General features: G+C 37.5%; 1 protein-coding gene across 2 annotated transcripts in view; it reads left to right on the top strand.

Annotated features, from left to right (window-relative positions):
- Positions 1-6,416: 6,416 nt before the first annotated feature.
- The window catches only part of ASXL3 (ASXL transcriptional regulator 3), a 176,265-nt gene continuing 161,720 nt past the window's right edge, over positions 6,417-20,961 (top strand). For both annotated transcript variants that reach the window (XM_065533939.2, XM_065533938.2), the window contains exon 1: positions 6,417-6,654. In XM_065533939.2, coding sequence (XP_065390011.1) covers positions 6,601-6,654 — 54 coding nt within the window. In that variant the 5' untranslated portion in view covers positions 6,417-6,600. The remainder of the gene's footprint in view (positions 6,655-20,961) is intronic.

Raw genomic sequence — 20,961 nt, 5'->3', positions numbered from 1 at the left:
TGGTTGTTTCTGCAGGCATGAGGAGTGACTGGAAATGGCATAAGGAAACATTTGGGGTGATGAGAATGCTCTGTATCTTGTTTTGGATGATAGTTACTAGGTAATATACAATTATTAAAAGTTATCGGACCAAACATTTGAGACCTATACCTTTTATTTTATGTTAATTATACTTCCAGTAAAAAACAATAGAAAATTTTCAAAACTTTAGAAATGTTATTAAAGTGAAACACTCCTTGACTACATAGAGAACTTAGCAATAAGCCCACAAATAGAAAGGGGAGATTAGTTTTATAAAATAGAAATTAACTAGATGATTATAGGTTAGGTAGAAAAGTGATCTAGACAATCTACTATGGAGTTAATCACCTCTTGGTCTGAAAAAGGGGAGGGTCTCGAGAGAAAAGAATTTTCTACTAAAAAATGCGCATTGATTAAAATTCCTACCAGCAACTCAATCCAGATATTGTTAAAAGGCATGATTCATTATTTTGACATCTAAATGTCATAACTATCTTTGATCCTTTTCCTTGGGGATACCTTGCCTAAATGTGATAGAGTGGTAGAAAGTCACGGGGAGTGGGTGAGCAAGAATCTCTTTTTCTGGATCTCTCTATTCCCACACAGAAGATAAATAGGCTTAGTTCTATCCTCACTCCCAGCCTCACTGGGGCTATGAAAATGCTGAACAGATTTCTGCCACTGCAGGGTCATTGTTCTCTTTTTTCTTAAATATAGTCCTACTGCTTTACTCACTAATAGGTGGGCCTCAGTGGGGTGGCAATTCCTGCGCTCCCCGCCACCTTTATTTCTTTCCCCATATAAGCCAATGAACAATTGGATGACATTTCCTTGGCCACAATGGGCTCCTAAGAGATCTTCCAGTTATTCCTGCTATTTAGCTAATCAATCATGTCACCCCTTGGTTACTGGAAGTGTGTTGGCTAAGATGATCAGCCGTGTCCCCTGCAATAAAACTCAACGGGAAAGCAATAAGAATTCTTCAATTACAAAAGGAGCCCTATCTCCCCATCACTTCAATCCATCCTTTTAAAAGTTGCAGAATAGCTTTATATCTTCCTTTGAGCTTTTGGTGCTATGCATAGAATGGAGAGGACGTTCCAGTATCAGGTTACTATCTAACGGGTATACTTCCTATGTTTTACTGTACAATTTAAAATAGCAGTTAGGTACAAAATTACTGGAATAAATTACTTGTTAATGATCCTTCTGAAGTTCTTTTTTGGGGGTCTCCATCACAAAATTTACTCTTTTGGTAAACATGAAAACGGAGGGAAACATCATATCAGTAAATGACCAAGATTCCGTTATGTCTGAGACAGTAGCTGTAATTAGAATTCTAGTCTTTAGGAACGAAGAAATTCTTTCTACATAAAGATGAATTTAGCAGCATGCAATTTTCCTTCTTATCCACTAAATGTGGGATTGAATTAGAGTTTACCTAGAAAAATCTAATTTGTAGTTTTGAAAATAAGCAAAAAGCTGTTAGACTGCAATGTTGAAATTCTGATCACATTATATATGCATAAGATAGCATCATGCAAAGCTTTATTTACATTTGCTAAGTGTGTGTGTGTTTTCATCTTGTATAAACTAATGAGTGGTGTTGTTAGGGAATATGTGTATCCCTCTTTGTGTAATGGATTAAGTGTGAGTCCTGTTAAACGCTAGGCCATAAATCAGACTGTGTTCTCTATGGCTAATTAAGGGTTTAAAGGGGAAAAAGGTAAATTCTTGAATGAAGGGCTCTACTCAGAAGTAGAGTTTGTTGTTGCACAAAGAAAGGAGAGAGATAAAACAGAAAAAAAGAGCAACTTAAGAAAGTGAAAAAGAAAACTACGGAAATACTTTTAGCTACTTTTTTCTATTTTTCCTCAGATTTAAGAACACTTTAGCTGCCAAGGGTCTGGATATATGATGAAAAATTGTATGTTTCAACTAGTGCACTGAAATATACAAACAATACAAATTGGCCAGAGAATTAAAAATGAGTCTCAAAATAGTTCTAATTTGTCTTTTTAATGATATGCTTTGACAATATAAATGAAATAACCTAAAGAAAAATTTTGAAGAAAATAAAATTTTAATTTTCTTTATAGCTACACATATCTTCATAATTAAAATATGCTGAAATCTTAAAGTATTAAACTGTTATAGATTGCAAGTAAAAATAAAAAGATCACAGTTATCCTACTCATGTCATAGTGGAAGAATTGTCCCAAGTTTAGATAAACTTACTTTCAGATAATATTTTTAAGACTTCTACATGTTCCTGAAGTGAAGCTAATTTGTTTATATTCATAGGATAAACTGACTTTAAATAGATATAATGAGGGACTCAAAAAGTAAAGGATATGTAGGAGTAGAATGAAAGGGACAAGGTCAAAATTCATTTGCCCTTAGGAGCATCACTCAGTAATACTTGACTACACATAATGAATAATAGTGATACTTAGCTTTATTTTACTTTACATTTCCTAAACTGTTCAGTAAACTACAAATAGGACAGGAAAAAATGATACTAAGTAAAATGATGAAACTCTATCTTGATTTGCTGGACGTTTGTTGTATTAAAAATAAAAGAGATCATTTTCCTTTATTTCCAGTGGTTTATTTTTTATTCAGTAAATATTTATTGCACCTTAGAGTATGACAGGGAATTTGCTTAGCGCTTGAAATTTAGTGAATTGAGCAGTGGACAAAGAAGACAAGGGGATCACCTTCATGGATTTTCCAGACCAGTTAGATTCTAAATGATCATTAACCAAAGATGTTTAGAAAAATTAAAATTACTAAATGTTATTATTTGAAAATTCAGAGATTCTAAGCTTACGCACAGTCAACAAACTTACTTCAGAAATAAAACCCATGGGGCATGGCCATCAGACCAACAAAGACCTCTTCCACCTCCCCTACCACCCTGGCTTCTATTCTCATCCCTCATCTTTCATTACTCCTTCCCCACTCCACCTACTGTTCTGTGCTGTTCCTGCTGGTGGGATTTTGTGGGAGAGGAATGGAAGATATTTCTATTTAATCCAGACTTCCTCCCACAACATTCGACAGGCATGTGGATGGTAGCCCTGTACGCAAGGAGTCTGAATCCGAAGGAATCCCAGCCCCCTATCCCTGCCTGAAACACCTAAAGTTTCCCATATTTGGTGAACTCTTTGATTAGGATTCATCGTGAAAGTCTGTATCTCCTGAGGGACCACAGAAATGAACAAACAACTTCTGTCCTCAAATCCTTAGGTGTCTCTTTTCTGCTCTTGGAGCCTCACATTAACTTAGCCCATTTTCCAGTAAACCTCCATTTTGTCCAGTAAACCATTTTCCAAGTCCTCTATTTTGTCATATGTAAATTAATATTTCTTACTCTGGGTTATATACCTATTGTTTATTGATTGTTAAACATGTTGCAATAAACATTACAGGAAATGAAAAAAATCTGCTGGAATTGATGAGAGGAGATATGCACAAAAGTTTACATTGTTGAATTCAGAACTATTAGTAGAAATGGAAATGAAGAAAGCGGTGGAAGGCAGAGAAGGTGGTGCTACATGCCAATTGAACTCTGGAGGGATCTTCATTACTGTATAATTGGGACGGGGACTCAGACAATGGAGGATTTACAGGCAATTCTAACTGGAGCATGTTCCCTGAGTTACTACTCATTTAAAACAAGAGTTCTTGAAATATATGTGATCTGATATGAATTTAATTGAATGTAAGCAGTGCTTGGTAGATGTCATCTATCTAATTTAATATTTTCCTAGGTTTCAATTGTCCTGACTGGCCTGTACTGCATTTGTGTGTGAAAAAGCTTTTCTCCATTCCTACAAGTGTGAATATTCAAATCCTACCCGTTCCTCAAATCCCACCTGAAAACTTCTCTTTATTAAAGCTTTATTTAATCTCCCCAGCAGAGTTTTTTCTCCCATTAATTTTCACAGAAATTTACTTGTACATTTCTTATAATGTATTTCACTTTATGTTGAAAAGCTATTCATATAATTAACCAAATTATAAAACATCTGTAATTGATTAATCTATTCCCTGCCCCCTGTCACAAAGTCAATGTAGAAGAAAGAAATCTAACAATGGTCTCTTTGAAATGGTGGCCTACTCCTCTTCTTGTGCTCTGTAAAATACGTTATTTTGACATAGACTATTCACCAAGTCTTTAACCAGACTTACCTGCTATGGACTATTTATATTCAAGTACCCAAAAGGTGAGGCAGAATCTAAGAGTGAGTTCATAATATTGGTTCTTATACTCAACTCTCTGTCAGAGAATGAATGCATAAACAATAGCTTTTTTTAAAAAAACCATCAATTTACATCTGTTTAAGTAGGACAATATATTTTCTCTTCTTTAATAACCAGAAATTGGCCTTTCTGTGAAATAACTGAATATGTATTTTTCCTTTAGCTGGCTCCAAAACTTATTAGGTAGTATTTCACAGAAAATAACAAATTATATGTTATGGTCTGATTGCTTAAAATAGGTATTTCTGAGTAGAAGAAAAAACAGAATGAAAATACTTTGAAAATATATCAATTACGTTAGCCATAAAGAGAATTCTGGAAAATAAAAGCAGATGTGAACGTGATTCAAATTTAATATATTTGAAATGTAAAGTAAAAATATAATACACCTGGATAGAATTATGCAAATTGCATGGATAAAATTTTCCCCTAGGGATAACTTCAGCGCGTTCTCTAAATCCATTTTAGAAAAAGAAAAAGTGGAGATAATCTTTTGATATTTTCTAAAACTGATGCATAGCCTTTTCCTCAGTCTAATCAATTAATAAAACAAATATTCTAAAAGAATTATATGCAGCTCTATATGATTATGAACTGTCTCTGCTTAAATTTTGGTAATCAAACATTTTTATTACTTCAGTCATTTGACAGTGCTCTCAAAGGAATCACCTTACTCTAATTGTTCTCATTCTCAGACATAAATCTTTTCATTAGATGTAAGCGTTCATTTTCTAGACATGAGTAGTTTTAAACAGGCAGTATGGAATTGAATAAACAACATGAGATTAGGGTCAAAAGACTTGAGTTCTTAAAAATGATTTAGCAAGAGATCTTGGATACGTTGTCATGTTTTTGAGTTTCATTTCCTCATTTGTACAGCAGAAGGGAAAATATATGTTTAACTGAGCTGTTTTGTGGATCAAACGAGATAATGTGTATGAAAAAACACAAAGTACTATTTATATGCCATTAATATCCTATTCAGGAAATAACTTCAGAAAAATAAGCAGGTAGAAGTGACCTTTTTGTTTTCAGATACTCAAGACAAATACACATAATTACTGTGTGGGTCACAGCGTCATTTTTTTCTTTGCTTAACAATAACTCTACCAACCCAAACTAGAGATGTATGAAGTTGAAAAGATTACCATCAACTTTTAAGTCTTAACATATTTTTTGGTAGTTCGCTAATAAGGATAATAATCCAACACTTCATGTATCTCAGACCTGAAAATTATAAATAATTTTAATACACAAGCGTTAGCTTTTCAGTTTTTCCCATGTGCATCATGTTTTACTCTACAGAATGTTGACTACACGCTGTTTAAAAATAATTAGCGCTACGGTACGGCATTGCGTGGATCCACGATCTCGGCTCTTTGGTCCTGCATTGTTTGAGATGCTGTAGGTGGTTCAACATTGTGTTAAGTTGCACGTACATTATTAGTTCTGTATCCGAAGACATTGGCTCTGTACCCTTTCAATAAGGCTCTGGGAGTTCCCCCAACCAAGCAGAGACAGGGTTCAGGGAGTCCAACAGAGTAGAGTAGTGGGGAGTGTGTATGAGTGAGAGTGCACGCGTGAGCGCACAGGACAGAGGCGTCGAGGTGCGGGGCGGACTCCTACACAAGTTCCAAAGGCCACCGTGTCCGCGGCTTTCGGCCCGAGCGGGACAGGGGGAAGCGGGTGGAACGGCCTGCACCAAGTGGGCAGCGCCCCGGGAATTTGGCGGCAGGGTTGGAGGGAGAGGGGTCTCGCGAGGGTTTCAGGGCGTGGCTGGAGTAGAGGGCGCGCGGCGAGTGTGCGCGGGTGTGCGCGCGCGAGAGGGCGAGTGTGAGCGCGGCGAGTGTGAGCGCGGCGAGTGTGCGGCCGCGTCGCCATTCCCCGTGACGTCAGAGTGTATTGTTGTGAGCGGGGCCGAGCGGAGCATCCCCGGAGCTGTCACCGCGGCGGCCGCGGCGGTGGCGCAGCGCGAGCCCCGCACGAGCGAGCCTGGCCGGCGCCGCCCCCGCCCCTTGCCCAGGCCCCGCCGCCGCCGCCGCCGCCGCCGCCGCCGCCGCCGCCGCCGCCCCCGCCCCCGGCCCGCCCGCCGCGCGCCGCCGCTGCCGCGCGCCCCCACCCACTCCACCCCACCCCCTCGCTCCATCCCTCCCACCCGCCGCCGCCGCCGCCGCCGCCGCCGCCCGCGCACCTCCCCCCGCGGAGCGAGTGCGGGTCACCGGGTCACTGGGTCATTGTCTCCGCGCCCGAACCCCGAGCACCCCGTGGAATCCCCCACGTCATCATCAGAACCATCAATGAGATGCAAACATGAAAGACAAGAGGAAGAAGAAGGACCGCACCTGGGCCGAGGCTGCCCGCCTGGTACGTACCGCCCCCCACCCGCCGCCCGCGCCTCCCGCCGGCCCCGCAGTTCGCCCCGCGCCGCTCCGCGGCGGCGGAGACGGCCACTTCCAGCCCGAGCCGCCGCCCGCTCGCCGGGCTCCTGCTCTTTGTTATTCTGCGGGAGTGGGCTCGCCCGGGGGCCCCTGTGTATGTGCGTGCGCGCGCGGAGGGGCGCAGCGATTATCTACGGGAGCCCCGCGTCCGGGACCGCCCGGGACACTTCTCCCCGTACTTCGCTCTCGGGGCTCGGCTGTGCCTTCTCCACGGGTGAATTTCCGAGCGCTCGGCGCCGCTAGACTTCCCTCTCTGCCGCTCCGGAGACCTTTGTGTGGCAATTACCACTCCCTCCCGGCCCCTCCACCCCCCGGAATTTCATCAATAACTCTGTGCACAGTCTGTGTGTATGTTCGACGTTTGTGAGTTCAAACATTTTACACGTGCATGCACGGTGTGTGTCCGATACGGACTTGTGGGGCGTGTGCATGTGGGCTAGGTGGTTGCGTGTCTGTGTGCCGTGTCGTGTGCATTATTTGTGCACACTGATAGTGTATGTTTTGTGTGGTTCCAGTTCGTTTGTGTTTGTAGGTATTGTGCTCTGCTCGATGTTTGTGTGTACATTCTGTGCACGTGTGTGCAATTTGTGAGTGTGTGTCTGTGTGTATGTGTGTTTGGTGAAGTTGGGTCAGTGTCATTTATAGTGAGAGGTTATTAAGAGTGTACAGCTAGGTGTATTTTACTGCTGGCTTCCTGGGCGGTGTTACTTGGCTGCTTTTCCTTTTCTTTAACCTTTCGGAGCTTACGTTTTAATCATCGAAAGAATGTCTCTATAGAAATGCCGGTTGGCAGAGGGGCGTCGGCGTCTTTGGTTTGATGCATGTATATGTGTGGGTTTTTCTTTTCTTTCTTTCTTTTTTCTCCCTATCTTCTTCTTTTAAAGGACAGCTGTGAAAGGATTTTTCAAAAGGATATTTCTGTACAGTGTGTCTCGGGAATGCCAGGCATTACATTTGAAGCTAAGCCTTTCAGGGTTTTGGCTGCATAAATTAAATATTTATTCACCAACTTACTATATGGTATAAATTGGCCAAAAGAAAGCAGACTGCGTGCAGCGGGGGTTTTGGGAGGGGGGAGCAGGACGTGTTATTGGGTTGACTTTGTAAAGATTGTTTTACTGTAACTGTAGTCATTTTGAAAAGCATTTGAGTAACTACATTATGCTCGAGGAGAACATTTGTCAAAAGTAATTATCTGAGTTTGGTTGAAGGGCCTTGCTCTGGTATGTATCTGGATTCTAGCAAAGGGTTTTAGATAATTGGCCCTATTACCCAGCGAAGAAGTGACAAAGTCCTTTTTAATTGCAATCTAGTTATTGGTAGCTGGAGTGCCCAGGTCCCTTTACTTAATCTCTTAATTTCGTAGTGTTATTTCTCCCCTTATCTGTGATTATGTTAATCGCTAAATCTCTCACTCTGTGGATGAATGGGCAGGTGATAGTGATTCTTTAATGAACTGCATCTGGAAGAGGAAACTAAGTTGTCGAGAAAATGTGAGAAGTAAGCAGTAAGTGTTAAGTAGATGCCAGATTGATGTTATCACTGAGTTTTTGCTGGAGCATAGTACATTACTTATTGTTTGCTCGGCCATTAATTCAGAATTGTGTGGGGATGTGCAAGGCTTCTGCAAATGCATTATTCAGGTTCCGTGGAGTGGCAATCAAGTACTATTAGAGAGCTTCAGTGTGTATTTTAAGCAAGTGAGCAATGAGTTGATTTATAAATATTTAAAAATAATGATTCATGAATTAGCCATATCTGCCTGCAGAGAATTATTTAATAAATAACATTACTCTGATGGAATTTAAAGCTAGCCATTTGTATTCAATCAGTATATGTTACTGTTCTGGAAGATACTGTGTTTTATTTGATCTAATAATGATATATCTGTATTGATAGAATTTGAAAGAGATTTCTAAGTCACAGGTTTTTGTTGAAAGTTGGGTTTTCCTCTCGAAAAGTTCATTGATGGGAAAAGACACACTAGGAGTCATCAACACAAAAGAACGATAGACCAGATGTCTCTATTTTAACCAGACATATTGAACTAGTAGTTATGGTAATTTTTCAATTTGGTTCAAGTTATTTTTCCCCTGGTAGTTGTATAAATGTGTATGTGTTCAAAATGTGACAGTTAAAATCAAATACTGAATGAAATTGCAAGGAATTGTACTGGAAATGTCATTTTCAGAAATTTATGATTTATGTAAGTAACTTATCTGATTATTATTTTGTGAAGAAAGGAGAAATTGATCCATTTGGTTAATGGTGATAACTGGTCACCATTAACCAAATTAATATTTGGTTAATTTTCATTTTCTCTTTATGATTACATGAATGCATATGGACTTGAACTCTCTTCTAAACTTGCATGATAAATTTTACTTTTATAATTGATAGCATTTCTTTATACTCAATTAAAATAAGATATTTTAAGCATTTCTGTGATATAGATACTATCATTTTGTATTTTACAATGCTCCTGATGATTTTGCTGTTGTTGTTAGGGACTTTTAGCCTTTTCTTCATCAAATGTTAAATGAGGTGCCTGATTTTAAAAGTAAAGACTCAGGATGGATAGAAATATATAACTCAATATGTGGTTTTTGCAATAAATGAACTAAAGAGAGAGTACTCAAATTAACATTAAGAATGATGATCTTCCAATTCATGCAGAATATGTTATATCTCTCTCTCTTGCTGGAGTGAGTGTGTGTATGTGCGCGCGCATGTGTGTGATTTTCTTGAAAGATAGGACATCAGGGGAGAGGAAATGCAAAATAGATATTTTGAACCATGACCAAAAGCTTATGTATAAATGTAGCTTTGCCTTCACTTAAAGAAAAATATATGTGGAAGAGAATATTTCTTTCTACTGTAACTAAGACTTTCCAGTTCACAACAGAATTTCTATTTTCTTTCTTTGTGAGAAAAAGTATATGGTTTCCAAATTTGTAAACTCTTGAGTGGCAACTCTAGGGATTTTGTTTTAGATATAGATGCAGCTATCAAGCTGTATCATTTTCCTCAAAGAAGTATGTAATGCTTATATGGGTTAGGCTTGCTTACTCTATGAAAGGAGGAGTGGTGGTATAATTTGCCTGTGTTTCAGGAATGCAGTGATTATTAACAGGCTGCCATTTTACAACTATAATACCACATCTTTTTTTCCCCTTCTTTTTTCTTCTGCCCTGCATCAGTTGCAGAAATTTCAGCCTTTAGCCTCCTCCCCTCCCCCATAGCCTTCTGCAGTTGTAGTTGTTACTTTGCGCATTGCCATTTAATATGGAGTCGGCTCCCAAACCAGATGCATTTTCATCTGTTTTATCTGCTCTTCTAAGGTTGTAGAGTCTCAGAGGATCCCACAATCACATGGAAGTATCTTCTGTCTTAATATTTGTAGACCACAATAAGAATAAAAATCAAAATCATAACTCATGTCGAGCTGGGGCTTTGACTTTAATCCTTTTGACTTTTATCTCAAGTCTTCACTCTGTTACTATAAATACAGTTTAAACCATTGTGAAACGATCTTCATGCTTCTTTGTAAAAAATGGGGATTTGACAGGACTTTGTTTTACTGCACTAAGGGGTTTCTTTGTTACTGGCTTAACACAGAACATACTGTTATTTATATATTTATTCTAGGTTAATTCTTTTTTGACATGCAAAAATATTGCTTTGAGAAGTGCTTTTTGATATCCTCATCACTTTGTTCTATAGGGAATGCTGCTTTTAAGATAATAGTTTAATGTATTAATTTGTTCCCTGAGTGTCCTTTTATTTGTTTTATTCCTTACAATCTTTGTTTAGTCTCAGTGACACCTGAAAATAAATCTTAACTATTTCAATAGCTTTGTGCTTGGTAACATGGCTGATTCATTTACTTGTAGTTTAGATACATTCACACAGATAATGAACATTAGTTTGTTGGTTGGTTTCTCTCTCTCTCTCTCTCTCTGTCTCTCTCTTTGTGTGTGTGTGTGTGTGTGTGTGTGTGTGTGTGTTTCTTGGTAGTTCAAGGTGACCTTTGGGTAAAACATTTTTAATGACAAATTCACCTCATTGTTGGAAGAAGACAGGCACATAACCTTTTACAACACAGCAGGGTTACTGAAGATTTTAAATCAATTAAAATTTGGTGAATCATATTTTGTTAAAAATTAATCTACACTGTGCAAAACATTCACACAGATTTCGTTTAATTAATAAAGCAAATCTATGTGAATGTTTTTCACAGTGTAGATTGTTTTGCATAATGCATTACATTCTAAATAAACTGTTAGGGTTTCTATAAAATAAAGCTGAATGGTATTGGTAGTTGTTAAAATTTTTAAAAGGCAATTCATAATTGTGTAATGTACTGGTTGCCTTACCTTTTGTCTTTGTATTTGAGAGATAAATACAATTTTTCAGGAGTGATAAGCATGGTGATAGGGGAGAGGGTGTGTACTGCCATTGACATTTTCTCACTGTGCTAATGGTATTTTGATTTTAGGTTATAATCAGGCATTCAAGAGCTGAAACATTTTGGCGTGTGATTTGGGTCACCCCAAAGGTACACAAGAGCATAACTGACAATGCAGTTGGATCATGAACCTGGCGAATACAGTTTTGCAAATGTAGTTTTATTTTTAATCACTAAAATTTCAGTTGGTTTGATTCAGCTGTTTTCTGTGGTCTGCGCATAGCATCATTTCTTTATATCTATACTTCATCATCTCTTCTTTCAAACATGGAACCTAAATTTCTGTTTTACAGTTTGAAAGATAAAAAAGAGTTTAACGATCTCTATGCCTATTTAGAAAGAATATGAGTTTCAAGCTGAATAAAAATGTACTTGAAAGAATGAGTAATGGGAACTTAGACCTGGTGTTTAGGTTGTTAATTTTTTATTTCCTGCTGACATGAAAGTGAATTTTAAGAATTGATTATTTCTTAAGTTTTTCTATTTTTTATTTTTATTTTTGACAAATTCCTGGGTAACAGATGATTTCTTAGATGCCAGAAATGGGCTATTTTCTAGGTGTACTGTGGTTTTTAGACTTGTAGAGTTGTACCTGGAAGGGAATTTCACTACAGAAAAGTTAACTGATAAAGGAATTGAATTCAACATTTAATAATGTAGTGATTTTTAAACTTCACTGAAATGCATTGGAGAAGTGAAATATAGCCCCTAAACACGTTGCAGGCTCCTACATATATGATTCAGATGCTGTAGAGGATAAAAAGATATATCCTTAAGCAGTATAAAGTTTGGTAGAGGAACAAGAAAAAGTGGAGGATGACTGAGCTGACACCATCTGTAGGTGACACATGAATGATCAAGCAGGTGCTCATTTACAGATTTACAGAAGGCAGAAGCTATGTGGTGTGTGGTGATCGTGGAATGCTCAATGGATTAGATTAAACTTGGTTTGGCCTTGAAATATGAGTAAGTTTAAACAGATGAAGAGAGAGCATTCTAAGAAGAGAGAACGACATGGGCAGAGGTGAGGTGCAGGCAAGAGGATAGGGGTGACGAGTGGAGGGATCTAGAAATACCAGAAGACTTGGGGGCATAGGCACTGGGATAGAATTGAAAATGTAATTGTGATCAGACTGGGGAGGGATTTAAAGCCATTTTAATATTCAGTGAGTTTTCCTATGGGGCTGTTGTAGTTAGGTGGTGATAGAAAGGGAATTAAAGACTCACTCCCCATTCCCCCCCCCACACACGAAGAAGCACAAAACAAAATGAATATCACTTATATCATAAGTCTTACGACATACATTTATACAGTGATGGAGGGTGCACCAGTGGTCTGAGGGTGTTTCTGAATGTTTTCATTACTTGGTACTAAAGAGTCTGAAAACAAAATTAAATGATACAATTTAATTCTGTCTCATGTCCTTTACCAAATGAGGCAAAGTGAAAAAAAAATCAGTAAATTATATACATTACATTTGTGTAAGACTTCTTAGTGCACTCTGTTCCCTAAAATACCCTGTTGAGATTAGTCAGTAGCTAGGACTATCCCAGTAACTGTTTCTGAGAGTGGTTTAATGATATCCCCAATATCATCATCCTGTCTGTAAAAAGCAAGGCTGGGACAATATATATATGTGTGTCTGTGCATGCACACACATACACATATATACACATTTTATGTTTATATGTGTGTGTGTATGTATGTGTGTGTGTATGTGTGTCTCTGTGTGTGTACGTATGTATAATTTTCTATGTAAACTCTCATTTAAAAAAAAAATATGGGTGTTTAAACTGATGTGAATTTAATTGATCTGTTGCATGGAAGCGTAGGGAGGGCCCAAGTCTATGTCATACTTATTCCCTGCCTTTCGGGTTGCCTACATATGTATTCTCCTCCCTCAGTCCCTTCCTCTCACTCTCTCTTCCTCCTTCCTTCCCTCTTTTCCTTCTGACATTCTGCTTGAAATTATTATCTTCCTTTACATTTTGAACTTTTCCTTTAAAGTTCATCAGTGGCAGATCCTGGCTCCTTCCTGATAGGGCCAGGAGGAGGGGCATCTGTATACAACCACTTTCAGCTATTTGCCAGCACTGAGTGCCTTGATTGTTCTGCTTTTGTCCCTGCACAGTTGGTAGCTGCCAAAATCTAGCCCTGACGGAAACTTTCCCTGAAGAGCCCTTGTGGAACAAATAGAAACATTATATGATTAGCCACATTGTTTTCATTATTAAACAAATCTACATAAAGGGGTAGCAATTAATAGCTTTATCAATCTGAACTTAGACACCTACCTCTCCTCTTCCCTCAGTATTCCCACTTGAAGTAGTAACAATTAACTGTTGCTGGTTTTAATGTCAGCAACTGACAACACTAAATTGGGAATAGGCACTTCTCCTGGTTGATTGACATATAGCCCTCTGACACATTCTTTTGTAGTTTTAAGGCAAATTTATGCCCTGGGGTTAGCGCCAAAGGGCTTGTCAGAACATTGCCTTTAATAGCTGAAATATATAACTTAAATGACATCCAAGACCTTAGCTTTGGTGGAACTCTTAGAATCTGAGGAATTCTCCAAGGCAGTGCAATTTAGATTCAGTGGACAGGCCTAGGAATTGTAAGATTTTCCTAAATATATACATGTATAATTTATGATACAATTATTTATCATTGCTTTATTTTGCATATCTGTAGCGTAAATTAGTCCAGAGAAAACTAGATTATGATTTTTTAAAACAATTGCGCAATTGGTATTTTTGGCAGGTACGTGTATTCCATTTTTCTTCATGCATCTGTTTATTTAAAAAATAAAAGTCAATCATCGTAATTATTTATGACTTATAGAAGGGAACAGGATGGACCATCCTTTATTCAGAAGGTGAATGACATTTCTAAGATACTATTAACCATAATGTATTAGAACCTATTTTAATAATTTTCAGGAACTAGAAATTGAAATTGGATCTTTGGGTTTGTTTTCCAGCTCAGTCATAGAGTCATGATACAGTGAGGCTGTTGTTTATTCTTCATTTTTTTAACGTCAAAAATAAATTACTACATATGTAATCTGCACATGCATCAAATCCTTGTTGACATAGCCACAGAACTAAGTCACTGCCTGGAACATCAGGACTCTGTGACCCTCCACTCCCACCACCACCCCAAATGTCCACACAACAAATAAACCCTTATTTTAACAAGTATATATAATAAATTGCCTTCTTTTTTAAAAAAATGTATTATGTCTTCAAAACCTTGCAATTAGAAATTGTTGTAATATTTTTCTTTTCATTTCTTGTCCCTCTCATTTGTAAATCTTAGAAATTTAATTAATTTTTAAAAATCAGATTTCTTGATGGTTTTCTTGATGGTTTCATTGCTCTCTTTCCATCACTTTTAACTCCTTCCTGCTCACTTGAGTGTCCCCTTCTCTCAGTTGCCCCTTGAGTGTTGGTATATTTCAGGATGTCTCCTCCCCCTCCTCTTTGCCCCACACCCTTGGTCAGCTTGCCTAGCCCAATGGCAAGTCTCTTCTGATAAGGATGTCAGCCCTGATCTTTCCCCTGAATTTTAGGATTTTGTTAATAATTTCTTTTGTCTAGCTTCATGTATTGTAGATATTTCAAATGAAATTTATCCAGTTCATTTAAACATTTATTGGATACTTTCAACAATTGTGTCATGCGTTGGGCAAAGAAGAATGTGACAGCATTCCTGTCTATTAGGGGGTTATCTATGTGTTCCTAAGCACATGGTGTCCAGAGAAAGTAGTAGATTCTGTCTTCTGAATATAGCTCACATTTAACTCCTCCTCTTTTCATTCACTACATCTTACTTAGTTCTGACCTTCCAAATAGTTGTGTCTCTGGTCTCTTTTCCAAATCTTACTTACTGAAGCTGTAGTTATTTTTTAAGAACAGTTATAATCTTACTGAGTCATTCCTGTTTAAAACGTTTGTGATTACCTTTAACTGAAAGTACCTGAGGCCATAAGAAGCCCTTTTCAGTAATGACAACACTGTTTTAAAGTGATAAATCATTGCATTTTCTAATAATATACAGAATTTAGCATGTTTTATTTATTATACACCACACCACCCCTCCCATCTTGTAGCAATTTCTACAGACTTAGATTTATGTTCTATTCTTTTAAAACACATCAAATTAGTTATTTTTAACACTAGTTAATTGATTACATTTATCAGCTTATTTAATCAACTTCTATGTTCAACTTTCTTATATCACACTCCCTCTTTCTAAATTGCTTTTAACAGCTTTATAATTTTTATGTGAAAGTCTTTGGGTAGCAAACATTCTTAGTTTTTGTGTGGTGAAATGTTTTTGTTTTGCATTCACCTTTAAAAATATTTTTTATTAAACTTTTTAACTTTGAGATACAGACTCACATGAAGTTATAAAAATTAGAAAATAAAAGGATGAGTAGATGGTCACATATCCTCACCCTGTCATTCTTCCTCTCTCCTGAAATCCTTCCTATCCTCAAAATATTGAATCTGAATACAGTCAAGTTTGGGTACAAAAGTAATTAAAAGCCACCCTTTTGAAGCATTATCCCCTGAATTTGTGGATTACAATTAAAAAAAAATAAAAGGAGAAACTTAGTAGGAAAAAACAAAAAGATCTCATGTTACCCCCACCTTTGAATGATAATTTAGCTAGTTATAAAAGTTGGCTGATAATTTTTTATCCTTAGTACTTTGGAAATGTTCATTTGTCATGTTCATGCATCAATGGATATGATGTCTGCTCTACTGTGAGTTAAATTGTTATTCTTAAAGAGGTATAATATACATTCTGTATCTGATAGTTGCTACAGGTTCTCTTATTTTTGAAGTTGTACAGTTTTTTTACTCTGTCTTAATGTTTATGGGTGGACTTGCCTTTATTCTACTTAGTGTCTATGTGTGTGTATATATATATTTGCTTTAAAATGTGGATCATACTGTGGTATATAACTTATTGATTGCATTTTATCACTGTCAGTCTATGAATTATTTGAAGTATTTTAAGATTCCCCTTAATATCTAGCAAATTGTTGTCTAGCTTATGGGTTGGGGATGATGCAAGAACAATGGGGAAAGGACTCCCTTAATTCTGTACATGATACAGTGATGAATGTATTGGTTTTATTATTCAGAATTGTGGATTGCAAGAAACAGAACACAACTCCTCCTAATTTGAGTAGAAAAGGAGCAGGTTTTTTTTTGTTTTGTTTTTTTGGAGGTCATAAACTATATCATAAAACTAATCAAAAGGAGGTCATAAACTAATCAAAAAGGATCTGGAGAATGAGGCCTGACAAATAGGGATCACTAGAGGCTGGGCAGTAAAAACACACAGACAAAGTCATGCTTCAAGAATAGTCTAGTTGGAATATTGCTGTGGGCACTAATACCATCAATAATAATCACCACCATGACTCCATGCTTATTGCATGAGACACTGCCAGTGTTCCCCATATGTCATGAATAGTCTCATAATTTGCTGTCTTTGCATCCCATGTTGAAGATTAAAATACACATTGAGGAGAATCAAATTGGCGGACTCTAGGTCCCATGTCTGTACCTTAGCTGCTAGAGAGCGATGAGAAAGTATATATGGCCCCTTCAACTCCTGTAGTGAAATATCTCCATTTGAATTTTCATAGCAACAATAAAGTCCACAACATTAAGGCTGAATGCCTTATCCCTTTCCCACTCCCATCAAGTTTTCTCCTCCTTTCTTTCATTTCCCAGTAAAGCCACCACCATTTCTACATTTGTTCAAGCCACAAACCCTCTTGTCAGTGTTATACCTTATTATGTTTTTTTTATACCCAGTAAATCACAGACTTCTGCCACCTTCATCTTTTTGCTTCTACTCTGAATTCAGATCCTTGTTTTTAAATACTACACTTATATATCCATTTCCACTGTCATTTACCTTAATTCAGGCTGTATATGGGTTATGGAGACAGTGTAGATTAATGATGGTCCTAAGAGTCAGGCAGATTTGAGTTTGAGTCCAGATTCTGCCACTTACTATGTGTTTGACCTTGAGAAAGTTACATAACATCTCTCAATTTTATTTTCATTGTGTAATAAAGTAATAATAATATCTACCTTAAAGAGTAGTTGGAGTATTTAAATAAGATAATGTGTGTAGTGTAGTTTTGTGTCTGACGTTAAAGATGCCAGTTAATGTTAGTATCTGGTAGCTTCCATCTTGCGAAGTTCCTGCAACAACTTTGTAATTAGTTTCACTGACTCTAGAGTTGCCTCCACTGAGAATGATTCTTTTTGCATTTACAATCACTTATTTAAAAGTGAAACTGGTTCATGGTACCCGCTTTGAGTCTAAGTACTGTAGGAAATAGATGGTATTACTCTGAAGGGGTGATTGAAGAAAGTTAGGGTACAGTAAGAGAAAAGAACAGGATATAGTGAGAGAAAAAAGGCTTGCTCTGACTTTCAAATCAAGATAACTGTTTTCTAGTACATTGATTACAACATAGATTGGAAATGTTTGCAAAGTAAATGATCTCCTTTATACGTGCTAGTAAACTATTCTTAAACTTAGTGTTGTAGCCTCCTTTTAAGAGTATAGGAGTTCTATATAATGGAGTAACCTTAGTATATCAATCATAATAAAATTTTTACTAAAGGACAGTAATACCTTTATCACGAATTAATAATAGCAATAAGAACTAGTAATGATTGGGTACTTATGTGCTTGATGCTGAACTAAACTTGTTATATGCATTATATTGCTTAATCCTATGAGTAAACCTAGGAGACATTTTATAATATTATTCACATTTTTCAAATGAAGAAATTGAGATTTAGAGTGTGTGTTAGTTGAGTTTCTCCCAGTTACAAGTGGAACAAATTTAACTCAAATTAGTTTAAGGAAAAAGGCTCACATAATGGAGAAATCCAGGAATGAACTTCAGTTCTAGGTGATGTAGGGACTTAGAGAATGTCATCAACGTATTTGCTTTCTATGGTTTTTCTTTTTTTTTTTTTTTTGAGACGGAGTCTCGCTGTGTCTCCCAGGCTGGAGTGCAGTGGCGTGATCTCGGCTCACTGCAAGCTCCGCCTCCCGGGTTCACGCCATTCTCCTGCCTCAGCCTCCCAAGTAGCTGAGACTACAGGCGCCCGCCACCACGCCCGGCTAGTTTTTTGTATTTTTAGTAGAGACGGGGTTTCACCATGTTAGCCAGGATAGTCTCGATCTCCTGACCTCGTGATCCATCCGCCTCGGCCTCCCAAAGTGCTGGGATTACAGGCTTGAGCCACCGCGCCCGGCCTTTCTATGGTTTTTTTTTTAGCTTTGTTTTTTTCTTGGCTTCATGGTGTAGGCAGGATTCTATTCAGGTATTGGACAAGATAAGATGGCCACTGGCACCACCTACGTATGTTGTCAAACCTTAGCCAGGACAGCCTAAAGACAATCTCAGTCTCTTTTCCTCTCCCAAGCCCATATCTCTCTCTTATTTTTTAAATGCCAATCCCAAAGAAGATTTTACTTTATCCTTGCTTGGCTGATATGCCCATTCCTGCACCAACAGCAATGGCCAAGATCAGGTATCATGATTGATTGCTATATAAGGATCACATAGAGAAGACAAAAATTACACAAAAGCACCAATAAAAGGCAGATGGAAAGTATGCTGGAAAAACAAATTATAAATGACATTGCCTTTGCTGTATAGATGGTGAATTAACTTGCTTAGCTTGTAAGTTGTGGAGGAATGATTCTAATCTAGGTCTGCCTGACTTTAGACCTTAAGTGTTCTAATGTAGGTACTCTTCGTTCATTACTTCTGGTATTATTTTTATGATATTTATTTTATGCTAAATATATGTTAAAGCTCAGGCAGCCATTATAAAGAACCTAAATATCTCTTTGGTCTGTTTCTACTGAAGCCTACTTTCCTGATTTAGAGGCTAGAAGTTACCATGGATGATTTCTGTTCTATTTTCCCCCACAGACAAGTTTCTTTATGGTTATATAGGAATAGTCTATATATAATATTTATAATATAGTTTGACACAATTTAGAATCCAAGTACTATTTAGATCTTAACACACTAAAATATACATTTCTTCGTGGAGCTTCCAGGTACTTTCTGGATGCAAGTAAATATTTTTATTCACTATCTAAAATGCCAAGAAGAACCTTTATTGATCATAATCCTTAGATGATATTAACTTACCAAAGAGAACAAATGTTTCTTCTCCATTGAATGAATCCTCACTCATTTTCTGAATATTGAGATTAGGTCAGCATCAGATAATGATTCCTTATTTCATGTAGAAATTTGTGGACATCAGTCTTATTGCTGCCATTTTCTGTTTATTCATTTGACAACATTTCTCCTTCCCTAGAGCCCAAGTGAATCAAATGTAGTGTTTCAGAAAATTTTTTTTCTCTCCTTCTACCTCTTTATAACACATTTTACTTAGCTTTGTGGAAATTTATCTCTACTTTTTCAGCTTGGAAAGTGGATGGTTCTGAGAATTGATGTTTTTCATGCTCAGTCCTGGGCAGAGTTGCTACTATTTAAAGAGAAAACACATTTAGTCTGGATCCACCAGGATCTTTAATGAGAGAATGCGAAAAAGAAACATGCTGTTGAATGTAAACAAAAATATTATCTCCTATTCTCATCCTTTCTCCAATTTTTATTTCTTTGTCATTTTTTTGCTAATGCTCTGTTTACACACCACGTTCCAGTAACTAAATAGGAATAGATGGTCTGTCAGCAGGAAAAAAAAAATGAATGCATAAATCTAGATATTGCATTTCCTTTCAATCTTCTAATGACACTTTTTTTGTTTTTTTTTTTTGAGACAGAGTCTGGCTGTGTCACCCAGACTGGAGTGCAGTGGCAGGATCTTGGCTCACTGCAAGCTCCGCCTACTGGGTTCACGTCATTCTCCTGCCTCAGCCTCCTGAGTAGCTCAAGCAACAGGTACCTGCCACCTTGCCTGGCTAATTTTTTGTATTTTTAGTAGAGACGGGGTTTCACTGTGTTAGCCAGGATGGTCTCGATCTCCTGATCTCGTCGTCCGCCTGCCTCAGCCTCCCAAAGTGCTGGGATTACAGGCGACACTACTTATTTTTTTTTGGAATTCACTGTTTTCTGAGCTCAGCTTCGTAGTAGGAAATGCACTCATGAAAGTTAAATGCATTTTTCCATTGGTTAAAAGCTTTAGTGGAGAATGAAGCCCTTAATCCGGGGAGTCTGCCCTCTCCTATCTTTGTATGAAATTTTATCTTTTATCTTCTTGGTGCTAGGTGCTAGTGGTAGGCAGTTCATTTGCTTCAGTTCAAAAGCAAATCTAAGCACATGAAAGGTATCATCTAGAGAAATGGGTAATGGGGAAACAAATAATGGGACTTTAATAAAACAGTGTTTGAAGTTTTTTCATGTGTGTTTGTACATGTTTATATTAAATAGAATCCACAACGGAAAAAAGGTATTTTAAGTTATTTAAATAAAAATCTTTCTCTGTCTTTAATACGTGAGCAAGTAGATATCACCTTATAAGGATTAGATTGATGACAGTTTTTTTCATTTTTCCTCCTTAGGGGACATGTGGTGTCATCATAGTTCTTTGCTGCCTTGAATTAGGCATAACCATTTTTGTTTTGTTACCTCTGACTTGCAGCTTTTACGGGTCAGTATTTTATTCACTTTATTGCTTTTCTGGTTGTATTGATCACAGAAGCTGGTGACAAGATGGAATTTCAGTTAA

Source organism: Macaca fascicularis, chromosome 18 (genome assembly GCF_037993035.2).
Source record: "Macaca fascicularis isolate 582-1 chromosome 18, T2T-MFA8v1.1".
Lineage (NCBI taxonomy): Eukaryota > Metazoa > Chordata > Mammalia > Primates > Cercopithecidae > Macaca > Macaca fascicularis.
Note: the sequence above shows the minus strand (reverse complement) of the source record. Positions and strands in the feature narration are given on the sequence as shown.